The following is an 18,136-nucleotide window of genomic DNA, read 5'->3' as shown; positions in this document are numbered from 1 at the left end:
AGCGCCCTGTGTGATGCTAATAGAGCTGCGATGTGGCGCTCGCGGCTGTGGCTGAAGCATCGGTCAGCTCTGCCCTTGCCTGGGAGGCAGTTCCCAGTACATCGCTGCTGACATGCAAATCCTATGGCAATTGCAGCGCTTTGGTCCTCCCAGTGTGTGTGTGAGTGTGTGTGTGTGAGTGTGTGTACTCCCTCTCCCTCTCTGTGTCTACCCCTTCCTCTCTTGTGGATGTAACCGTCCACCCAGAGTACAGAGGAAGATCAGCTCGAGCGACAGCAGCAGCAGCAGCAGCAGCAGCAGGGAGACATGCAAGGAGCCCAAAGGAGCTCCAATGGCGCCACATTCTCACCTCCTGTCTCCTTCTCCTTCTATCACCTCCCGTACCCTTACACCCACCCCATCCCTCTGTCTATCTCCATGCCCGTGTCCCTCTCCCCATGCCGGGCCACAGAGCACAAAGACAAGTCGGAGTGGAGGAAGACGGTGCCCAGCTACACCCAGTCGGCTGCGGCGATGGACCTGCGGGCATGGAACACACAGGATGAAAGTCAGGAGCCGTTGCCTAAAAGCTGGGAGATGGCCTACACAGAAACGGGCATGGTGTATTTCATAGAGTAAGTAGCTTCTTTAATGTTGGCTTGTTGCTGTCTTTGTCCTCTTACAGCATGAGCAAACCCCACTCCCAGGAATCCCAGTCCTCCTCTTTTATCGGCTCCAAAAAGATCTGGCATCACCTCCTCTCTTCCCCACATCCAGCAGATTCCTCTGTTTTGAACAAAGCCAGGTGTTGGGACATGGACGCTGCATCAGCGCAGCTCTCCAAAAGCCTCTGTGTTCCTCTCAATTTAGTCTTTCTTTAATTTCCCCCTGTGTTTGATGTCAGGTTTAGCCGGCTGGTGCCAAAGCAGCAGGCCGGCCTTGTTTACCTGGCCTGGTTTGTCAATGGAGAGCCGCAGACAGACAGAGCCAGGTGCAGCTGCCTGTCTACCGCTGAATCAATAGCTCACACTGCCAGAGTGAGAAACAGCGAGCTAAATGAACCTCACCAACCCCTGACCTGCTCCTTCAGTCCTGCTCTCTGTGATCCCTGCAGCTGCTCCTTCCCCTCCCACAGGTCCACGCTTTCCTCCTTCCTCTCCTCACATCCTGCTCTGCCGGGGCCCTCTGAGATTTCTGAATGTTTTACAAATATTCTGAAAGCTTCTTTAATAAGCCATTGATCCCAGAGGATTACAAATTACTCACCGCTTTTGTTTGTTTGTTTGTTTGTTCTGCTGGAGTAGCTCCTGGGTGAAGCATCTCTTCACTGTTAATTGTCAAACTGTCACACTCTCTGAGATGTTGCATTCGATGATGCTTACCTCGCCTAAAGCCTTGCCTCCTCTGTGTATTCTAGTCACAACAGCAAAACCACCACCTGGCTGGACCCACGCCTCGCCAAGAAGGCCAAACCTCCTGAAAAGTGCGAAGAAGGAGGTGAGAAAACAATAGTTGTCAGTTTTTTTGTGTGGCTCTGGTTTCTCCCAGCAGTATTTTAAAACCTTAAATCTCACTTATTTACCATCCTCCCTGCCCACAAACAGCCTTCATACCAACAGCGTGCGCTCCACATGCCACACTCTTGTTTTTTCCTCCTCTCTCCGGAGTGTTGCCCGCAAGCTAGTCAGACAACTCAAGCTGCACTGATTTCACACTTCACATGCGTCATTCTCACCATCACCTGATGGTGCAGCGTTACGATTTGGCAGTGCCTTAAAAGGGGGCAAGATTTGCAACATCCACCTTCAGATTTGGTCCACGGGAGACGAGATGTTGTCTCATGACTCTGCAAATTTCTGCATGAAAAATAAATCTGAAGGAGTGATGGGATACGCAACATGATTTTCTCCGAGATTTGCGGTTTGGACCATAGAAAGGTCAAATTGACATCAAAAACAGATGGCGAGGGAAAAAGGGAGTAGATTAACAGGTGTGAAAAGCAGTTTTAGATATTTTATTCCATCCATCTTCCACCACTTATCTGGGTCTCGTTTGCGGAGTCAGCAATGTCATCAGCAAAGACCAGTGGCTCCTATCCCCCGCCACTTCCACCAGCTCCCCTGGGGGAATACAGAGGGGTTCCCAGGTGAATTGAGAGATATAATCTCTTCATCATGTCCTGGGTCTACCCCGGGGTAGAGGAGGAGCCCTGCTCCAAGCTTCTCCTGGATATCTTTGAGGCTGAGCCCAGACACCCTGTGGAGAAAGCTCTGTTCAGCCGCTTGTATTCGCAATCTTCTCCTTTTGGTCACAACCCACAGCTCATGACCGAAGGTGAGGGTTGGACCGTAGATTGACCAGTAAATTGAGAGCGTGCCTTACTGGCTCAACTCCCTTTTCACATCAATGGATCCGCACAGCATCCACTCCACTGCTAATGTCCACCCTGAGCCGTCTGTCAGCCTTTCATTCCTTTTTTGGATATTTTATTCATTAGTTTTCATAAGTAACCTACACTTATCAACACTTGAGATACTTATTCATAAAAATAAAACTGTAAATCACCATCTTAACGTTGGACGACCCAATGAAAATTGGTCCAAGGGTTGACCCAAAACTGGGTTTGGGGTTCCCCAAGAGGAGCTGGAAAACAATCCTTGAGAGAAGAATGTTTGAAATGATTTGTTTGGATCACTGCAACCCCGGATAAGTGGAAGAAAATGGATGGATGGGTGTTAAACTTGTCGCAGTCAAGTTCAATCCCCAACTCTCTGTTGTTAAAGTGAGGAGCTTGAACGTGATCTTGAAAAAGTCTCTCTTCTAGATATATGCTTGATTGTAATCCACACTTTAAAATAAGATTATCACCACCGATATGTCTGGTTTCAGGTTATTTTAAATTGCTACTTCTTAGCTTCCAGTTCTGGACACCCAGAACTGGATTGATCTAGGTCTTTATGACAACACCGTGCCGGCTCATGGAGTTCAGTGTAGCGAAGAGATAAAACAAAGAGATCTGTGTTTTTCTCTGCTGAAAATGATTTCTATGATTAATTTTGTTGTGATGGTGGACACTGGAGCCTAACTGTCAGACAGAAAAAGTAAAGAAGAGCAGAAGAAAGATAAATAGGAGAGAGATAGAGGCTAATTAGCCTTTAGCTCGGGCTGTTTGTGGTTATGTCCATTCCAGCCCACGATCAGCAGTTATTCTGCAGTGGTCTGTTCAATCTTGAGAGTCTATCAGTAAAATGAAGAGTGAGGTTACGTTAGCTCTGATTGGTAGATGACTGGCAGGACATAACCAGGATTTACAAACGTTACACATTACAGACATGTCTTAGAGCACCGGGCTGTCAGCTGCACCAAGTATAAACAGCTACTAAACTACTTACAAACTGACAGTGTTTACTTGTCACGTTAGCCTATAGATACGTCAGAGCACCGGGATGCTGTTAGCACTGCATATAGCTGGTTGCTACAACGGTAGCTTGATGTCACGTTTCAAACGGTAGCGCTACGTAACTGTACTGATAAGTCCCTTACCTTCGTGCATTGTATCCAGTAAAAAGTTGTCTTGAACAAAGAAAATTTGCTTTGATCCGATCTCCATTTAATTCCAAAACAAACACACGCCTCGCTAAAAGTAATTTATGACAGTGTGCGGAGACTCCAGGCCACAAGGTGGCGAGGGAGAGCAATCAAACCAGATCCTCCTCATAGCATCTTCAAGTAACAGCCTTTCTGCTTGGAGAAAGAGTTTTCTTTAGTTCCTCAAAGAGAATTTTTTGTGTTGTTATCCCTTAAATATAACCTATCAGAGCCAAAGAATGTGTCATGCAGACCAACCCTACATCTGACTCCTGTTTGGTCTGGGATATGACCATCAGGTAACATTAGTACCAAAATGGCACATCTTCAGCTGTGTAACGTGGTGTAACAGGCTATTTCCGCTTTTTATCAGATGACTCTCTCAGCCCAGGAAGGCTCCCATTCAGCACACACAACACACACCCAGTCTGCCATCATACCTCTGGAACCAGGATACTGGCAAACAGATGGGGATTAAACAGCCAAGCAGGCCCGGTCACAGTCATGCCATTAACACGGCACAAACCTCCGCTCTCCATCCCGCCCCTCTCCTCTCCTAATGACATCAGGAACACATGCGGAGAGCTCATCAGAGCAGCATCTCTCAAAAGGCAATTTCCCATGGCCCCTCTTGCGTAAAGATCCCCTCTGAGCCGCATGTGTTTTTCACACAGCGGCACAAACCCAAGATGTTGCACACATTCACACGGCTAGAGAGAAAAGCTATTACTTTCCAGGGAGGCTGTATAATAACTCAGCGTTCCCTCCTCCCCCGCCTCCTCTGCTGTGTGTATTAAACCCTAAACACATAGTGACAAATAAAAGCAAGGCCTCCTGTTCTGTGTGTGTGGAGGTAAGCATGCTGTGAGGCTGCCACTCAGAGCACCGTGCCTCATTGCGTGTGTCCAATTGTCCATGTAGTGCCTCAGCAGTATCCAAAGTGATTTGCATCTGCCTGTTTCTCACCCTCAGAGCTGCCCTACGGCTGGGAGAAGATTGAGGACCCCCAGTACGGCACGTACTACGTCGAGTGAGTAAACTTCACCCCACACCAGAAGCATCATGGCAATTCATGCTTAAACTCAGAGTGTGTGTGTGTGTGTGTTTCGAAAGACAAAAAGCCACAGTAAAAGTCTTCACCTTTACACCTGTATTAGTGTTCTGCAGAGGTAGGAAATGAGGGAGTACAACTTTTACTTAAGCTTCCTGCATTTCACTGCTTAGACCTGAAATTCAAGTCTTGGCCCTTAAATTTCCAAAGCAGGCTTGTTAAAGCCCAATATGTAAAAACAACTCAAAAAGTGATTAAAAAAATGTATCAAAACGAAAAATGTAATAACCAACCCAAAACAGAACAAGATGCTGCACATCGGGGCTCTAACAAGGCTCGTTGCTTTAGCTATAAATCTCTAATGGGAAAAAATATACATATATTTTATCTCAATTTACATCAATGTCTTGACATCAACTGTTTCGACATACATGGATGAAACAGAAACTCATAGAATAAAATAGTACAATACACTCACCGGCCACTCGCCTTCAGATTTACCTTAATCCTTGATGGCATAGATTCAACAAGGTCCTGGAAACATTCCTCAGAGAGTTTGGTCCATATTGACATGATAGCATCACACAGTTGCTGCAGATTTATTGGCTGAACATCCATGATGAGAATCTCCCGTTCCACCACATCCCAAAGGTGCTCTATTGGATTGAGATCTGGGGACTGTGGAGGACATTTGAGTACAGGGAACTCATTGTCATGTTGAAGAAACCAGTCTGATGATTCCAGCTTTATGACATGGAGCGTTATCCTGCTGGAAGTAGCCATCAGAAGATGGGTACACTGTGCTCATAAAGGGATGGACATGGTCAGCAACAATACTCAGGTAGGCTGTGGACTTTAAACCATGCTCAGTTGGTACTAAGGGGCCCAAAGTGAGCCAAGAAAATCTCCCCCACACCATTACACCAGCAGCAGCAGCCTGAACCGTTGATACAAGGCAGGATGGATCCATGCTTTCATGTTGTTGAGGCCAAATCTTGACCCTACCATCTGAATGTGGAGCAGAAATCCAGACTCATCAGACCAGGCAACGTTTCTCCAATCTTCTATTGTCCAGTTTTGGTGTTGCTGTGTGAATTGTAGCCTCAGTTTCCTGTTCTTAGCTGACAGGAGGGTCACCCGGTGTGGTCTTCTGCTTCTGTAGCTCATCTGCCTCAAGGTTGGACGTGTTGTGTGTTCAGAGATGCTCTTCTGCAGACCTCGGTTGTAACCAGTGGTTATTTGAGTTACTGTTGTCTTTCTATCAGCTCCAACCAGTCTGTCCATTCTCCTCTGACCTCTGGCATCAACAAGGCATTTTGGCCCTCAGAACTGCTGCTCACTGGATATTTTCTCTTTTTGGGACCATTCTCTGTAAACCCTAGAGATGGTTGTGGGTTAAAATCCCAGTAGATCAGCAGTTTCTGAAATACTCAGACCAACAACCATGCCACGTTCAAAGTCCCTTAAATCACCTTTCTGCCCCATTCTGATGTTGTTCTGCTTGGTTTGATCTGCAGCAGATCGTCTTGACCATGTCTACATGCTGCCATGTGATTGGCTGTTTAGAAATTTGCGTTAACGAGCAGTTGGACAGGTGTGACTAATAAAGTGGCCGGTGAGTGTATATGTAACACACTGTGTTATAGGGTATGGCAGAGGAAACATAACACAACCCTCATAAAGAAATAAAGATATGAGAAAACAGAGGGGGACATTACTGAAATTGAGGCGTCTAGTGATGTGGGGGTGGTAAACAAGCTTGTTTTGCAGAAAACTCTGAGCATTCTGACATCCCCTTACTAACGAGTGTTATTTTCAGTATATTGTTCCCTTGTTTATTTAAAGCCAGTCTCCAAAGTATGGCATGAAATTCATTTTCTTTAGCACAGAAACAGCGGGGAGAAGTGTCCTTCAGAGTTTGATATTTACATTTAAATTGCAACTAGATTTTCCAGCCTTCTCTTTTTCTCTTTTATTTCTATAAAAAATGTCTGTACTCTCACTTAAACCAAGAAAGTACAAACTTTTTGTTTTAATACATTTACATACTCTGCAGTGTTTTTTGCATATCGCTGAATTTCAGACATAAAGCTAAGGCTACTGTACACAGTACTGGAAAATGCTGTTGTCCCTACAGTTTCCCACAGTGCTGCAGAATGCAGTTATGTCAGTACAGATAACGCTGGGTGCATGTGTGTGTTGAAGAGAAAAGGCAGTGAAGGAAACAGACAATAAAGTTCAGGGTCCCCGAGAGGAAAACAAGGCCGGGATTCCATACTGACGGAGAGTGTAAACAAGAGCACAATGTTTCATTTTGGTCCCATTACTGCGGACAAAGAGGCACAGACCTGCATGCAGGGAGGGGGGGGGGTTATGCAAGAGGGTCATCAAGGGGGCTGCCTCTCTCCAGTCTCTGCCAAATTTGCGTTATGAATGAATGACCGAATGCGACGATGTGACACAAAGTCTCATTATTTCCTCAAACTGCCAAACAAAACATGAGGTGTGGCAATCAAGGAGGGAGACAGAGAGTGAGACGGAGAGCCGCAGAGGAAATGAAAGCGTGGAAATGAAATAGAAGGGGAATGTTTATCTCTGCAGACTTAATGGGGAGGGGATCTCTGCGCCTGAGTCATGCACAGCAAGAGCGCAGAGCACTTTTTGTTACACACACACACACACACACACACACACACACACACATATAGCATCAGCGTCTCAGCATGGGGCTGATTCATTGTGCGGCATCAATGCATTTTGTCTTCCTGAGGTGCTGCCATGATCTGGATTTACAGCAGCTCAAGCTCATTAAGCAGATGAACAACATTTCTGCAGGTAGTGGGGAATGTTTTAGCACATAGGTGCGACCTGCGAGTCATTACCTGTTTTTTTTTTTTTCTAAATTAAGCTGAGCACAAATGCCCCAAATCTGAGCTGCTGATCCAGGATTTGGAGGCTGTTTATTGTCAGAAACATTTTAAAAACGAGAGCAATCCCAGAGCGTGTAGTATTAAAAAGAAGCACATTGTTATCTGCATCTATCTGGAGTTTATTGAATCTTTTGATCCTCAGATTAAAATGCATTGAGCAGATGATCCCATCAAAGCAATACGGCAAAGATTGCTACTGATCCTCTCTATCCTATTCTCTTTGAACTCAACAGGCAATCAGAGAGTTTTTATATCATTATTTTATTTCTAGGGTTTGTAAGTGCCCTTGGTCCATCTATATGCATCATGTATTATTCACTAATCGTCCCATACATGACATACTGTGGAGAGGTCTGGGGAAATACTTAAAAAACCAATACGCACACTATAATTCTGTTACAAAAAGCCATATGAATTATAAGTAAAGTAGTGAACCAACCAATCCTCTGTTTTTGCAATTGAATATACTTAAATTTACTGACTTAGTTGAGTATATCACAATACAAACAATGTATAAAGCAAAAACTGATCAATTACCACAAAGTATTTAGAAGCTGCTTGTAATGAGAGACAACCAGTACAGTCCGAGGGGAATTTTTCATTTTTCAAAAACCAAAGATATGAACAAACACCAAATTTCATTGGGCCTCAGTCACTACTAAATGCGTAGAAATGTTCTTACTCCACGCACAAGTTCAATGTTTACGCAAAATCACCATCAGATTCGAGACACATGTCTACCAGCCAATTTTCTCCCTCCACCGTGCATATGGCAGTGAATCAGAATAATCCTGAATTAAAGCTGCAAGCAGCGTTAGATGGGTCCTCGGGCTCCTGCCGTCCCTTCAGCCAGTCTGTCATACCTGTTTCCCCTCTACTGTCAAGGTATTATCTCCACTGTTAGGGTTTCATCGACCACATCACTGACTTTGAGGGCTCACCGACTTTGAGGGCTTGCCAATTGAAAGCCAGGTCCAAAATAACAACCTCCATAAGAACTTTTGTAGAGCAAGGTCTAGTATCTTATGTGAGCGATTTTCAAGCTGATATCACATATGGTTTCAGAGGATATAATTTTGGTAAAAAGGGTGAAAATGTGGCGAAATCTTATTTTGAAAGGCAAAATGCCGGCTTCCTGTTGGAGATAGGTCAGGGGTGTCAGTGTATGATTTTTGCATCCCAGTAAGATGAACATTTTGGTGTTGGTTTGATCTCTCTTCCTCTCATTCCTTAATTGAAATTTGATATATCAAAAGTAGTAGTATCAGTACTTGGTATCGGTTAGTACTCAATAAGGGGTACTCGTTCTGGTATCTATCTGCATAAAAAGTGGTATGGAACATCCCTAACAGAAAATATTTATTTTTGATTTTCCTGTTTTTATGAGATACTAGGTCGTAGATGAGATACTATCTCTAAAAAACAGAGAAAATTAATTTTTGATTTCCCTATTTTTTTTCTTTGCAAAGAAGACAGTCTAATAGCAATACCATCTTTACTTCTTAAAGACACAAGTATCTAGTTATGTAACAAACCAAGAGAGAAATACAACTGAATAAGGTTTCACAGGCGAGACATGTTTCTTCATCGAGATAAAGATTAAAGATTTTCAGGAATTCCTTTTCTTTTCCAATTCCTGTTTTTATAAAATAGTATCTCATGAAAACAGGAAATTAAAAAATTAATTTAAAAAATCCTGTTTTTATGAGATACTATCTCATATGTTTTGTTTTATGAGATAAGAGGGGTATGTGTTAATAAGCTTTGCTTCAACCTACACTGTTTCGGTTTTTCTTGGAGATTTCAAAATTTCACTTCGAGCTTGAAAATTATTTCAAGTTTTGCAAGTGAACTGGAATGAATTGTTTTCATTCATTGATAATACCACCCCTGTCACACACAGGTTGAGGTTTGTGGCTTACACACTGTGTTTGAACAGCATGAATGCTTTATGACATGCTGTCTACCCAGCAGGTGTTACATGACACCCAGCCCTCATAGTCAAATCACAGGTTTGCATGACAGACAAAGAGCAGTATCAGCAGAGTGGACGAGCTGTGAGGCCACACATGAACACAAAAGCAGCCATGTTAGCTGGAATACACAGGGTGTGTGTGTTCGATGGATATAAGTGACTGATTTGATCTTCCTTTTGCAGCCACATCAACCAGAAAACCCAGTTTGAAAACCCAGTGCAGGAAGCGAAGAGAAGGATGAGCGTCGACTTGCCGTCTCCAGCGCCACCGCCTGTGGCCACGCCCTCAGGTAACTGCACCCACAGACGAGTGGAGTCCTTCCTGTCATTGTAATGTTGTTGTATGTAAACATGGCGATGTGAAGAAAATGTAAAACGACGGTCCAGCAAATTCTGTTTGACATATTTGAAGGTCACCACCACTGAGACATGCCACAGTTTCTTTTCAGTGAGTACAAATTCAACGCTGACATTATAGTTGGGGAGAAGCTCAGCACTGTAGGCAGCAGCAGAGTGGTTTTTCCAGCTCTACACTCAGCTATGTGTTGTTTAAGTGCAATGTTACGGCTAAGTTGCAGGACTCAGGAAGCTGGTCATCAGGGATATGATGGGAAATGAGGTCATTTGCTTCAAACTGTGCCCTGGTGTTTAAAGCTGAGAGAGGAAGCAACTGTGTCTTTGTGTCACGATTTGATTCATAAGAAGAAATCCATTTTATACATTTCTAATAAATTTATCTTGATGGTTTGTGCCATGCTGGTATACCATGGTTTATTGGTTATTTCATCACTTTGGACCAGATCAATCAACTAACTTGTGTCTGGATTGGGATACATGTGCAGACATTCTTGATAAACCCTAACTATTTTAAACAATCCCTTATTTCTTCTGTTTAGGTTGGAATGATCTGTGCTAAATGTCTTGTCAACTGATGGATGTGTTGCTGTAGATTTTGACTCAGACATCCACAGTACACTCAGAGGATGATCCTTAATACCTTTGTTGACTCTGAATTTTCTTTATTTTGCACCAAAAGTTCAGCACTTGTGGTTTTGGTATAATATGTTAAAAACTAATGGATGAACTGCCAAGAATTTGCAGCTCAGACATTCTTGGTCCCCAGAGTGACATTGATAGAGACATGACTTTTCTTCTGATGGAACCACATGCTTAAAGTGATACTCCGGGATGGAACAAGTTGGGTCCTATCACAAGGTTTAGGGCAGAAATTACCCCTACAGCAGTGTTTTTGTGCAGCAGAAGCCCAGAGCACTCGCACCAAACACCCCCTCCCCGCTCTTCAGCTGGTTTCCTCTGCACTCAGACGGGGCCATATTTTACTTGACCAAAAACACAAATAAACAGACTCCCACCGTAAAAATCCGATATCCGTCTGCATTCACGCTTTATTTAGAGAATTTTCAGCGTGTTACTTTCACACAAAAACACCACTAAATAAGGCTCTAGTTCTCATTGTGTCGTAGAACGGCGCTACCTCCGCTGCAGAGCCACAGCGCGGCGTGCCAGATATATACAAACGCAGGTGGTCTGCCAGGACGAAGAGACACGATGAGCTACGTCCATGTTTTATACAGTCGATGGTCAAACCTGATACTGATACCTGGGCTTTGGGTGACCAATACCAATCATGATCCAATACCAGTGTTAAATAATAACCTGTGTGCTCTTCTTGGGATAAGACTGGTAATGTTTGAGTAATAGACAAAAATTAGTACATATGGAAAACATAAACTTTTGAAAACGGTCCCCGGAGTGGGATTTTTCTGAAACGCTGCCAACACCGTTGCCGTGTAAACAATAAGCCGGTGTTTTCAGTGGAAACGCTGACGTCACACTCCACTTTGTGCAGGCGCATACAACAGGACAACAGTACCGTTGTTACGCTCGTCACAAACCACCATGTTGTGCTTGGGCTGCTCAATCTGCTGAATCTGCTGACTGTCTTTATACAAAATGAGCATCTGTTGCTCCACTTTTGCATTTAGTATTCGCCAATACACCAGATGATCAGCTCAACTCTCCTTCGGTGGAATTCTACCAAGAACAGCTTCTGGACAAGACAGTTATAGCGCCAACTACAGGCCTGGCATACTTACTACAGCGTTTAAAGTCCCTCAGCCTTTCCGTGTAAACGCAGTTTTTTTTGCACTGCGTTTTGGTGTTTTCAGATGAAATGTTATTGTGTAGTTTGGACCGAATCTTTCCCACTGATACCCAATCCAGCTTTGAGGGGCTGGATCAACGCCGATACTGGGATCAGATCGGTGCACCCCTAGTTTTTATGCTAAAGGTGTCATTAGCCAAGGGATGTACTGCTGGGGCATTCATGTTTAACAGAAGACAAACCATACTGATCCCCGGTTTTGGTTTTCTTTCGGCCCGTAATGGATTTCAGAACAATGAATCCTGCAGTTATTGAGTTGATATCTCATCAGATATCAACAGGTTGTCTCTCAGTTTCTTTCTTACCCCTTTTTAAAGCAGTGCAAGTTGTCAGCATCATTTCCACACTTCCAAACATTGACTTTTTTGCTTTGCAGCTCAATCTTTTAGTTCAGAGAAGGAAAAAAATCCTTTATAACAAGGTACTCAAAGTGTTATCCAAATACTGGAGCACTTCATGCTGAGATGTCTGTCTTGAAGATGTTCCAACAGTTGACAGGCGGCTGATAAACAGCCCATAGCCTCTGAAGCAGTGATATTCAATTTGAATAATGGAGCAGCGCTCGACTGGGCGGCAGAATTCATTTTGACAAGTAGATTATGAAATAGGGAGGGCTCTGAGGTCTCTTTGAGAAATGCTTTAGCCCCAGTCGCTCAGTTCAAAGATGTCTTTAGATCAGAGATGAGGAGAAGGGAGAGGAGGAGAGTGACTTATGATCTTGGATTACATATCTGATGGGTCATCTGTTCATTTGCCACCTGTGGTAGATGTTGCTGCTCCACTGGTTTGATCACCCTCCTCCCAGTCGGGGTAAATGTCTTCAGCGTGGATGTCCTGTGGAAGAATTATGATAGTCGTCTGCACATTTACACACAACACATGGACGTATTAGCATTCAAACTAGCCTCTGTGTTTCCAAAACCCCTCGGACAGAGCTGTCTGCCTCGCTCTGCTGCGCGCACCTCCCACAGCTGAGCCTCTCTGCAGTCTGAGGATAATATCGCCTCCGTGTCGACCACCGCCTCAAGCTCCGTCTGCACCTCCCCACCCCTCTGCACCTTCCCCACCTTGTTAATGAGAATTAATGGCTAGTGGTCCTTTGTGAGGTGGCATCTAAACACTGTTTTGACAAGGATGGTGAGCTTGACCTGCCAGACAATCCCGCAGAGCTCCTGTGCTTGGCTGTAATTATAGCGCTGACAATCCTGTCTGACATTTCATATAATCACTTCACCCTGAGGATACAGACTGTACCTTTGTGGCCTACAGCTTAATCAAAATTGTGTAAACATAGTGTGTAGCCCACTCTCCGCTCTCAGCGTTGCTTTCCCAGTGATCATGAAAGAAATGGTGTCGACAGTCTTCACATAGTGTGAGAACATACAATTCCTGTGCATCCTGAAGGGGTTTAAATGTGTCTAACAACATGCACATATCACACACACACATACACACCTTGAGGAATCATGTTGTCGGACTTGCACGTGCACACTCATTAATCTACATACATAATCTCTGAAGCATCTCCCGACACTTCTCCGATACGGGAATGTCATGTTAATCATACTTTGCATAATCTTTTTTTTTTTTTCCTGCAGAGCGGTCACATTTATCTGCCAATTGCAATGCAATTATGCAAATCACCATCCCATGACACAGTGAGAGTGCTGTTTGAGGGAAAGGGAGGGCAGAGGAGTCAGGGTGAGGAGGGGGGGGGGGTATCTGTACCCATCCCTAATGAGATTGATGTCCCAGCATCTATCAGTGTGGGAACTGCAGGGGGAGAAACGCAGCATGCAGGGATGCATCGCATAACTCACAATCTCACACCAGAGGGAGGAGGGAGCCAGGGTTTAGTTAGAATTTCCCTTTCTCTTTCTGTCAAGGCAAACTCTATTCCTCTCTGTCTGTTTCCATCTCATCGCTCCTATCTCATTCTCTTCCCTTGCACACAAACACACACATACACACACACACGCACCGTCTTAATATAATTCCTCTCCTGTCTTCCTAAAAGTTGCTCCATTTACACAAACCTGCAGGCAGCACAAAGGGAATTTGCAATGAAAAGTTTACCTGGGAAATGTCAGCAGCATTTCAGGACGGATTTATCACCGCAGTGAGAGGGATGTGCTGTTTCGCCGTGAGACTAGGGTGGAAAGTAAAGACATCTTCCAATAAGTGGATGTTTATTTTCTTTTTTTTCTCACAGGGAGCAGAAGACTCACAGGTTGTGTGTGTATGCGTGTGTGTGATTTGTTTGACTTTGCACTTAAATTACGATGTTCCCACAGTGTTGGTGTAATTACAAGCAGTGAGTGACGTGCTGTCAGACACGCTGTCACTGCGCGAATGCTGTTATGATGGAGACAGATGGCAATTTATGAGCAAGCTTTTCCGTTTCTGGGCCCATTTCTGCAGACACGTGCGTGTCTACCAACCTAATAGGCAGTCACATCACACAAAACCGTGAACTTTAAAGATACGCAACTCTCGTCTACGGAGTTAATGCCACTGTGACTTTATTTGAAGTTTAATATAAAAGTTGAAAAAGCTATAAAAGCTTTATTGCTTGTCTAGAGCTGTGTTGTATGTTGCGGCAGAAAAGTGGAGGCAATTTGATGTGTAGGAACGTCTGTAATTAGACCAATATTTCTCTCTGTTTTCTTTTCTATTACTGCTGTCAATCTCTCTCTTCTTTGCTTTATTTTATTCAACCTGTATTTAACCAGGTTGGTCCCAATGAGATTAAAAACCTCTTTTTCAAGGGAGATCTGGCCAAGACAGGCAGCAGCAAAAACACAAAGTTACAGACAAGAATTACAAAAAGAGACAAAGCACAGTCAATAAAAACACATGATAATGGAGTAAAATCACGTTTGAGGGAAGAACTGTTCAAACAACCCAGCAAAAACACTGGTATGTTATAAACCCAGCTTCCTTGTCTTTAATTTGAGCTTTAAGTCATTTTGCAGCTGGTTTCAAGATGAGGGTGTAAACTAAGTACCCAAACACCCTTCCCAATTTCAGTCCGAGTGTTTGGGACAGAGAGTGTAATAAGGTCCTGAGAACGCAGAGAGTACTGTCCGGTACTTTTCTGCATGATAAAAAACACAAACAGTGGAGCAGCAGACCAAGAACTGCCTCATAGAAGGATAGTTTGTTTATCAACTACGCCGCATGCGCGTGCAACTTGCGTGTAGAACTGCGGAGTAATGGTTTGCTAACCGACGTCGAGGAGCTAAGCTAACCACCAAAAACGCATTTTTAAACGAAATATCGTTACTTATACGGATGGCAAACGGCTCCCTGGTTTTTGAAATAGCAGTGAGTGGACAGAAGAGATCAGCAAGTGAACAAATATTAGGTGAACAGACGTTTTTAGAGGAGAAATGGCGTGTACCCAGAGAGCAATTTAAACACACAACTGTCACTCGATGCTACCAGACTGCGATAGACAAGGACGTAAACGTGTGCTAACAAGTCAGAAACCCTCCCATACCAAAAAAAAGCACACAGACTGCTGAGTCTGGTACCCGTTTCATATTAAAAGAAACAGAAAACTACGTCTAGAGTTAAATATTCACCAAAAGACGTCGCTGGTGTTTCAGTGTAAAGTGTGACCCTGTTAACTGGCGACTCTCGGCCGTTAATCACTGAAACTGTCGACTGAGAGTCACCAGTTAGCATGGCAGCTATTAACTCCAAAACACCGGTTGCTCTGTGACGGTCAAAAATTGATAGACGTTGCCTCTTGTTGTATGATATCGTTTCTAAAAACTGACTACAGAACAACCGTACATTTTTATGCTGATAACAGGTTGAATTTAGTGTTTTTAAAAAACGCAAACTTGTCTGAATGAATGGAGCTAAACGCTGCTCCACAGAAGGTCTCCAATAGCTAAAACTGGTAAAAAGGTCGCAGCAACAAGACGCTTTTTTTTTTACATTAAAAGAAAAACACAACCTGTTTCTTAAGTGAAAACTCAGTTTAAGCCTCAGCCCTTTCACAAGACAGTACATGTGATCTAAATTTCAAGGAGACATCAATTGATTAATCAATAGGCTATGGCAAGATATTTGTAACAGTACAACCTCAATCTTCTTTTCATCAACAGCAGTACAGGATCATTTTGAGACGTGGTCTTAAATCTGGTTAAAAGCATAAGCTTGGTCTTATCTGCCTCCAAGACAAGTTTCAACTCATGCAGTGCATTTTGAAGGACCACAAAGGCACATTCTAATGTTCAAATGTTTGTTGTCCCCACAGCAGAGGAGCCCACCAGGGGATTGAGGGGTTTCACGCGAGATCCAGCTCAGCTGCAGGGCTCCATCCTCCAGACCACGCTTAGAAAAAGCTCACAGGGGTTTGGGTTCACCATCATCGGAGGAGACCGACCAGACGAGTTCCTTCAGGTCAAAAATGTCCTCCCAGATGGGCCGGCTGCGCACGACAACAAAATCGCCTCAGGTAACATCCTCCCCGCCAACAGACGGTTTGGAAAAGTGCAGCCTAACATCTGGATTGTGCTCAGGCTCTGGGGTTAAACAGCCAGCTCACGAGGCAAAGTCTTACCAGGAATTTCTAGAAAGAGTAATTTTAGCTTCACTTCTGGGAAATTAGGAGAAGAAACAACACTTTAAGAGAGCACTTTGCATGGTTATCAATGACTGTTTTATTTCCAAATACCAGATAAATCCAATTAAGGGACATGACCAGATGGTGATTCTGCCAAAACAGTGTACAGTTTTTGAAAATGTAGACAAAAACTGAATTGAATATGATCGAAAATGTGCAAAACTACAGTTTTAGAGTCCAAATATAAAAGGGGCAAGGTGACAAGATTAACCCTTTTCATGTGGCCCAGGTTTGATCGAATGCAGCCTCTATCCTGCATGTCACACTCCAATCTCACCCTGTTTCCTCCTCTATCCACAGTCCTCTTCACAGATTTACGGCATAAAAAAACACAAAACAATACATTAAAAAAATACTGAAAAAAAAATCATGTGAAGAAATGAAAGTACTGCGTTTTGAAAACAGTGGTATTTGTCTCTTATTGTGACCTGCTGTTACATATTGTGCAGCTTAAAGCTCCTGTAAGAAACTTTGGGTTAGCATTGACTTTGGCGCCCCTTGTGGTCAAATTGTTCCACTTAATTTCTTTGCTAATTTTTCCATTTTTCTTCTTTGCTCTTAATGTATTTCTTCAGGCTTTTTGTGCCTTTAGTTTGGGAGGATTGGACAGTGGATTGGACAGAAAACAGGGCGAGAGTAGGGGGGTAATGCACAGAAAACAGGCCACAGGCTGAATTAGAGCCACCCACTTTAGTGTGAACCTCTTTGGGCACGACCTAAACTGCTTAGCCATCCATGCCCTGATTTTGTCTTATTTTCGGCCTTTTTTTTCATTTATTATTCATTATTTTTGTGATGAAACATTTCACTGTTAATTAACCCATGCAGAACAGATGCAACATACATGTGTAGGTCATGTCAGACTGTGTGATCATTTTCCAGATATGACAAATGAAACAGCTTTGTTTTGCTGAATTGCACACAGAGAAAGTGGAAAGTTTCTGTTGCTTTTTATGTCTTTTTAAGACTTCCTTTTTGACAGCTAAGATGGACGACGCCATCTGACCTGATGTGTAAATAACCTACACATTGCATCTTGTCTTAAGCGGAGCATTTACTGTGCGATTGCCACTCATGTGACCATTTTTTGGGTTGGGCTGAATTACAGCTCAATCGTGTGTTGTGCTTTGTGTCATATATGCGGGGTAACAAGGAGAGATTAACACGTCATGACGTCCTCCCAATGATAAATCCATTGATCGCAAGGAAATCAAATGTTTGAAATCCTGGTCGCTCCTTGTGATGCTCTTGCACAGAGCATGCATGATCTCTGAAGTGACGTCTAAAGTTGGAAAAGGTTGGTCTAAAGTTCAGTTAAGCTGTCGCTGCTTACTTCCTGTTCTCACTAAAGAATTAAGAGACCATATCGCTGACGTCTGCTCAGCCAATTCCTTGTCTATACACATCTTCTTCCTTTTATTTATTTTTTTTAATCTCTTCACACAGAACGGCACAAATTGCCAAGGCAGTGCATTTTTTTTGGTTGAGCATCTTCACTGTGCGTCTCCCACTTCTGGGTTTTTTCTTCTCCTCCTTTTGACGTGGCAGAGCTGGATACAAGAGTCTAACTCCCAAATGCCATAGAAGAAGAGGGAAACAGAGTCCAAGTCCAGAGTGGATGTATAGTGCAAGCAGTAAGCAGAGAATATGATTCATAGGCTGCAAACTTTTGAACTCAGCAATCTAGTCGTGCAGCTTGAGATGGAGCTGAGTCAAACGATTTAAAATATTGTACAGTATAGAGAGATAAACACGTAAATGTTGCATCTGGTCTAAATGGGTTAAATTT

At 43.5% G+C, this 18,136-nt stretch overlaps 1 protein-coding gene across 3 annotated transcripts in view; it reads left to right on the top strand.

Annotated features, from left to right (window-relative positions):
- Positions 1-18,136, top strand: part of magi3a (membrane associated guanylate kinase, WW and PDZ domain containing 3a) — a 205,659-nt gene that overhangs the window by 163,164 nt on the left and 24,359 nt on the right. For all 3 annotated transcript variants that reach the window (XM_074681144.1, XM_074681145.1, XM_074681146.1), the window contains exons 5-9: positions 452-614; positions 1,397-1,476; positions 4,540-4,597; positions 9,707-9,813; positions 15,979-16,179. In XM_074681144.1, coding sequence (XP_074537245.1) covers positions 452-614; positions 1,397-1,476; positions 4,540-4,597; positions 9,707-9,813; positions 15,979-16,179 — 609 coding nt within the window. The remainder of the gene's footprint in view (positions 1-451; positions 615-1,396; positions 1,477-4,539; positions 4,598-9,706; positions 9,814-15,978; positions 16,180-18,136) is intronic.

This window comes from Halichoeres trimaculatus, unplaced genomic scaffold (genome assembly GCF_033239565.1).
Source record: "Halichoeres trimaculatus isolate MK-OKI-2021-1 unplaced genomic scaffold, fHalTri1.1 fHalTri1_scaffold_11, whole genome shotgun sequence".
Taxonomy (NCBI): domain Eukaryota; kingdom Metazoa; phylum Chordata; class Actinopteri; order Labriformes; family Labridae; genus Halichoeres; species Halichoeres trimaculatus.
Note: the sequence above shows the minus strand (reverse complement) of the source record. Positions and strands in the feature narration are given on the sequence as shown.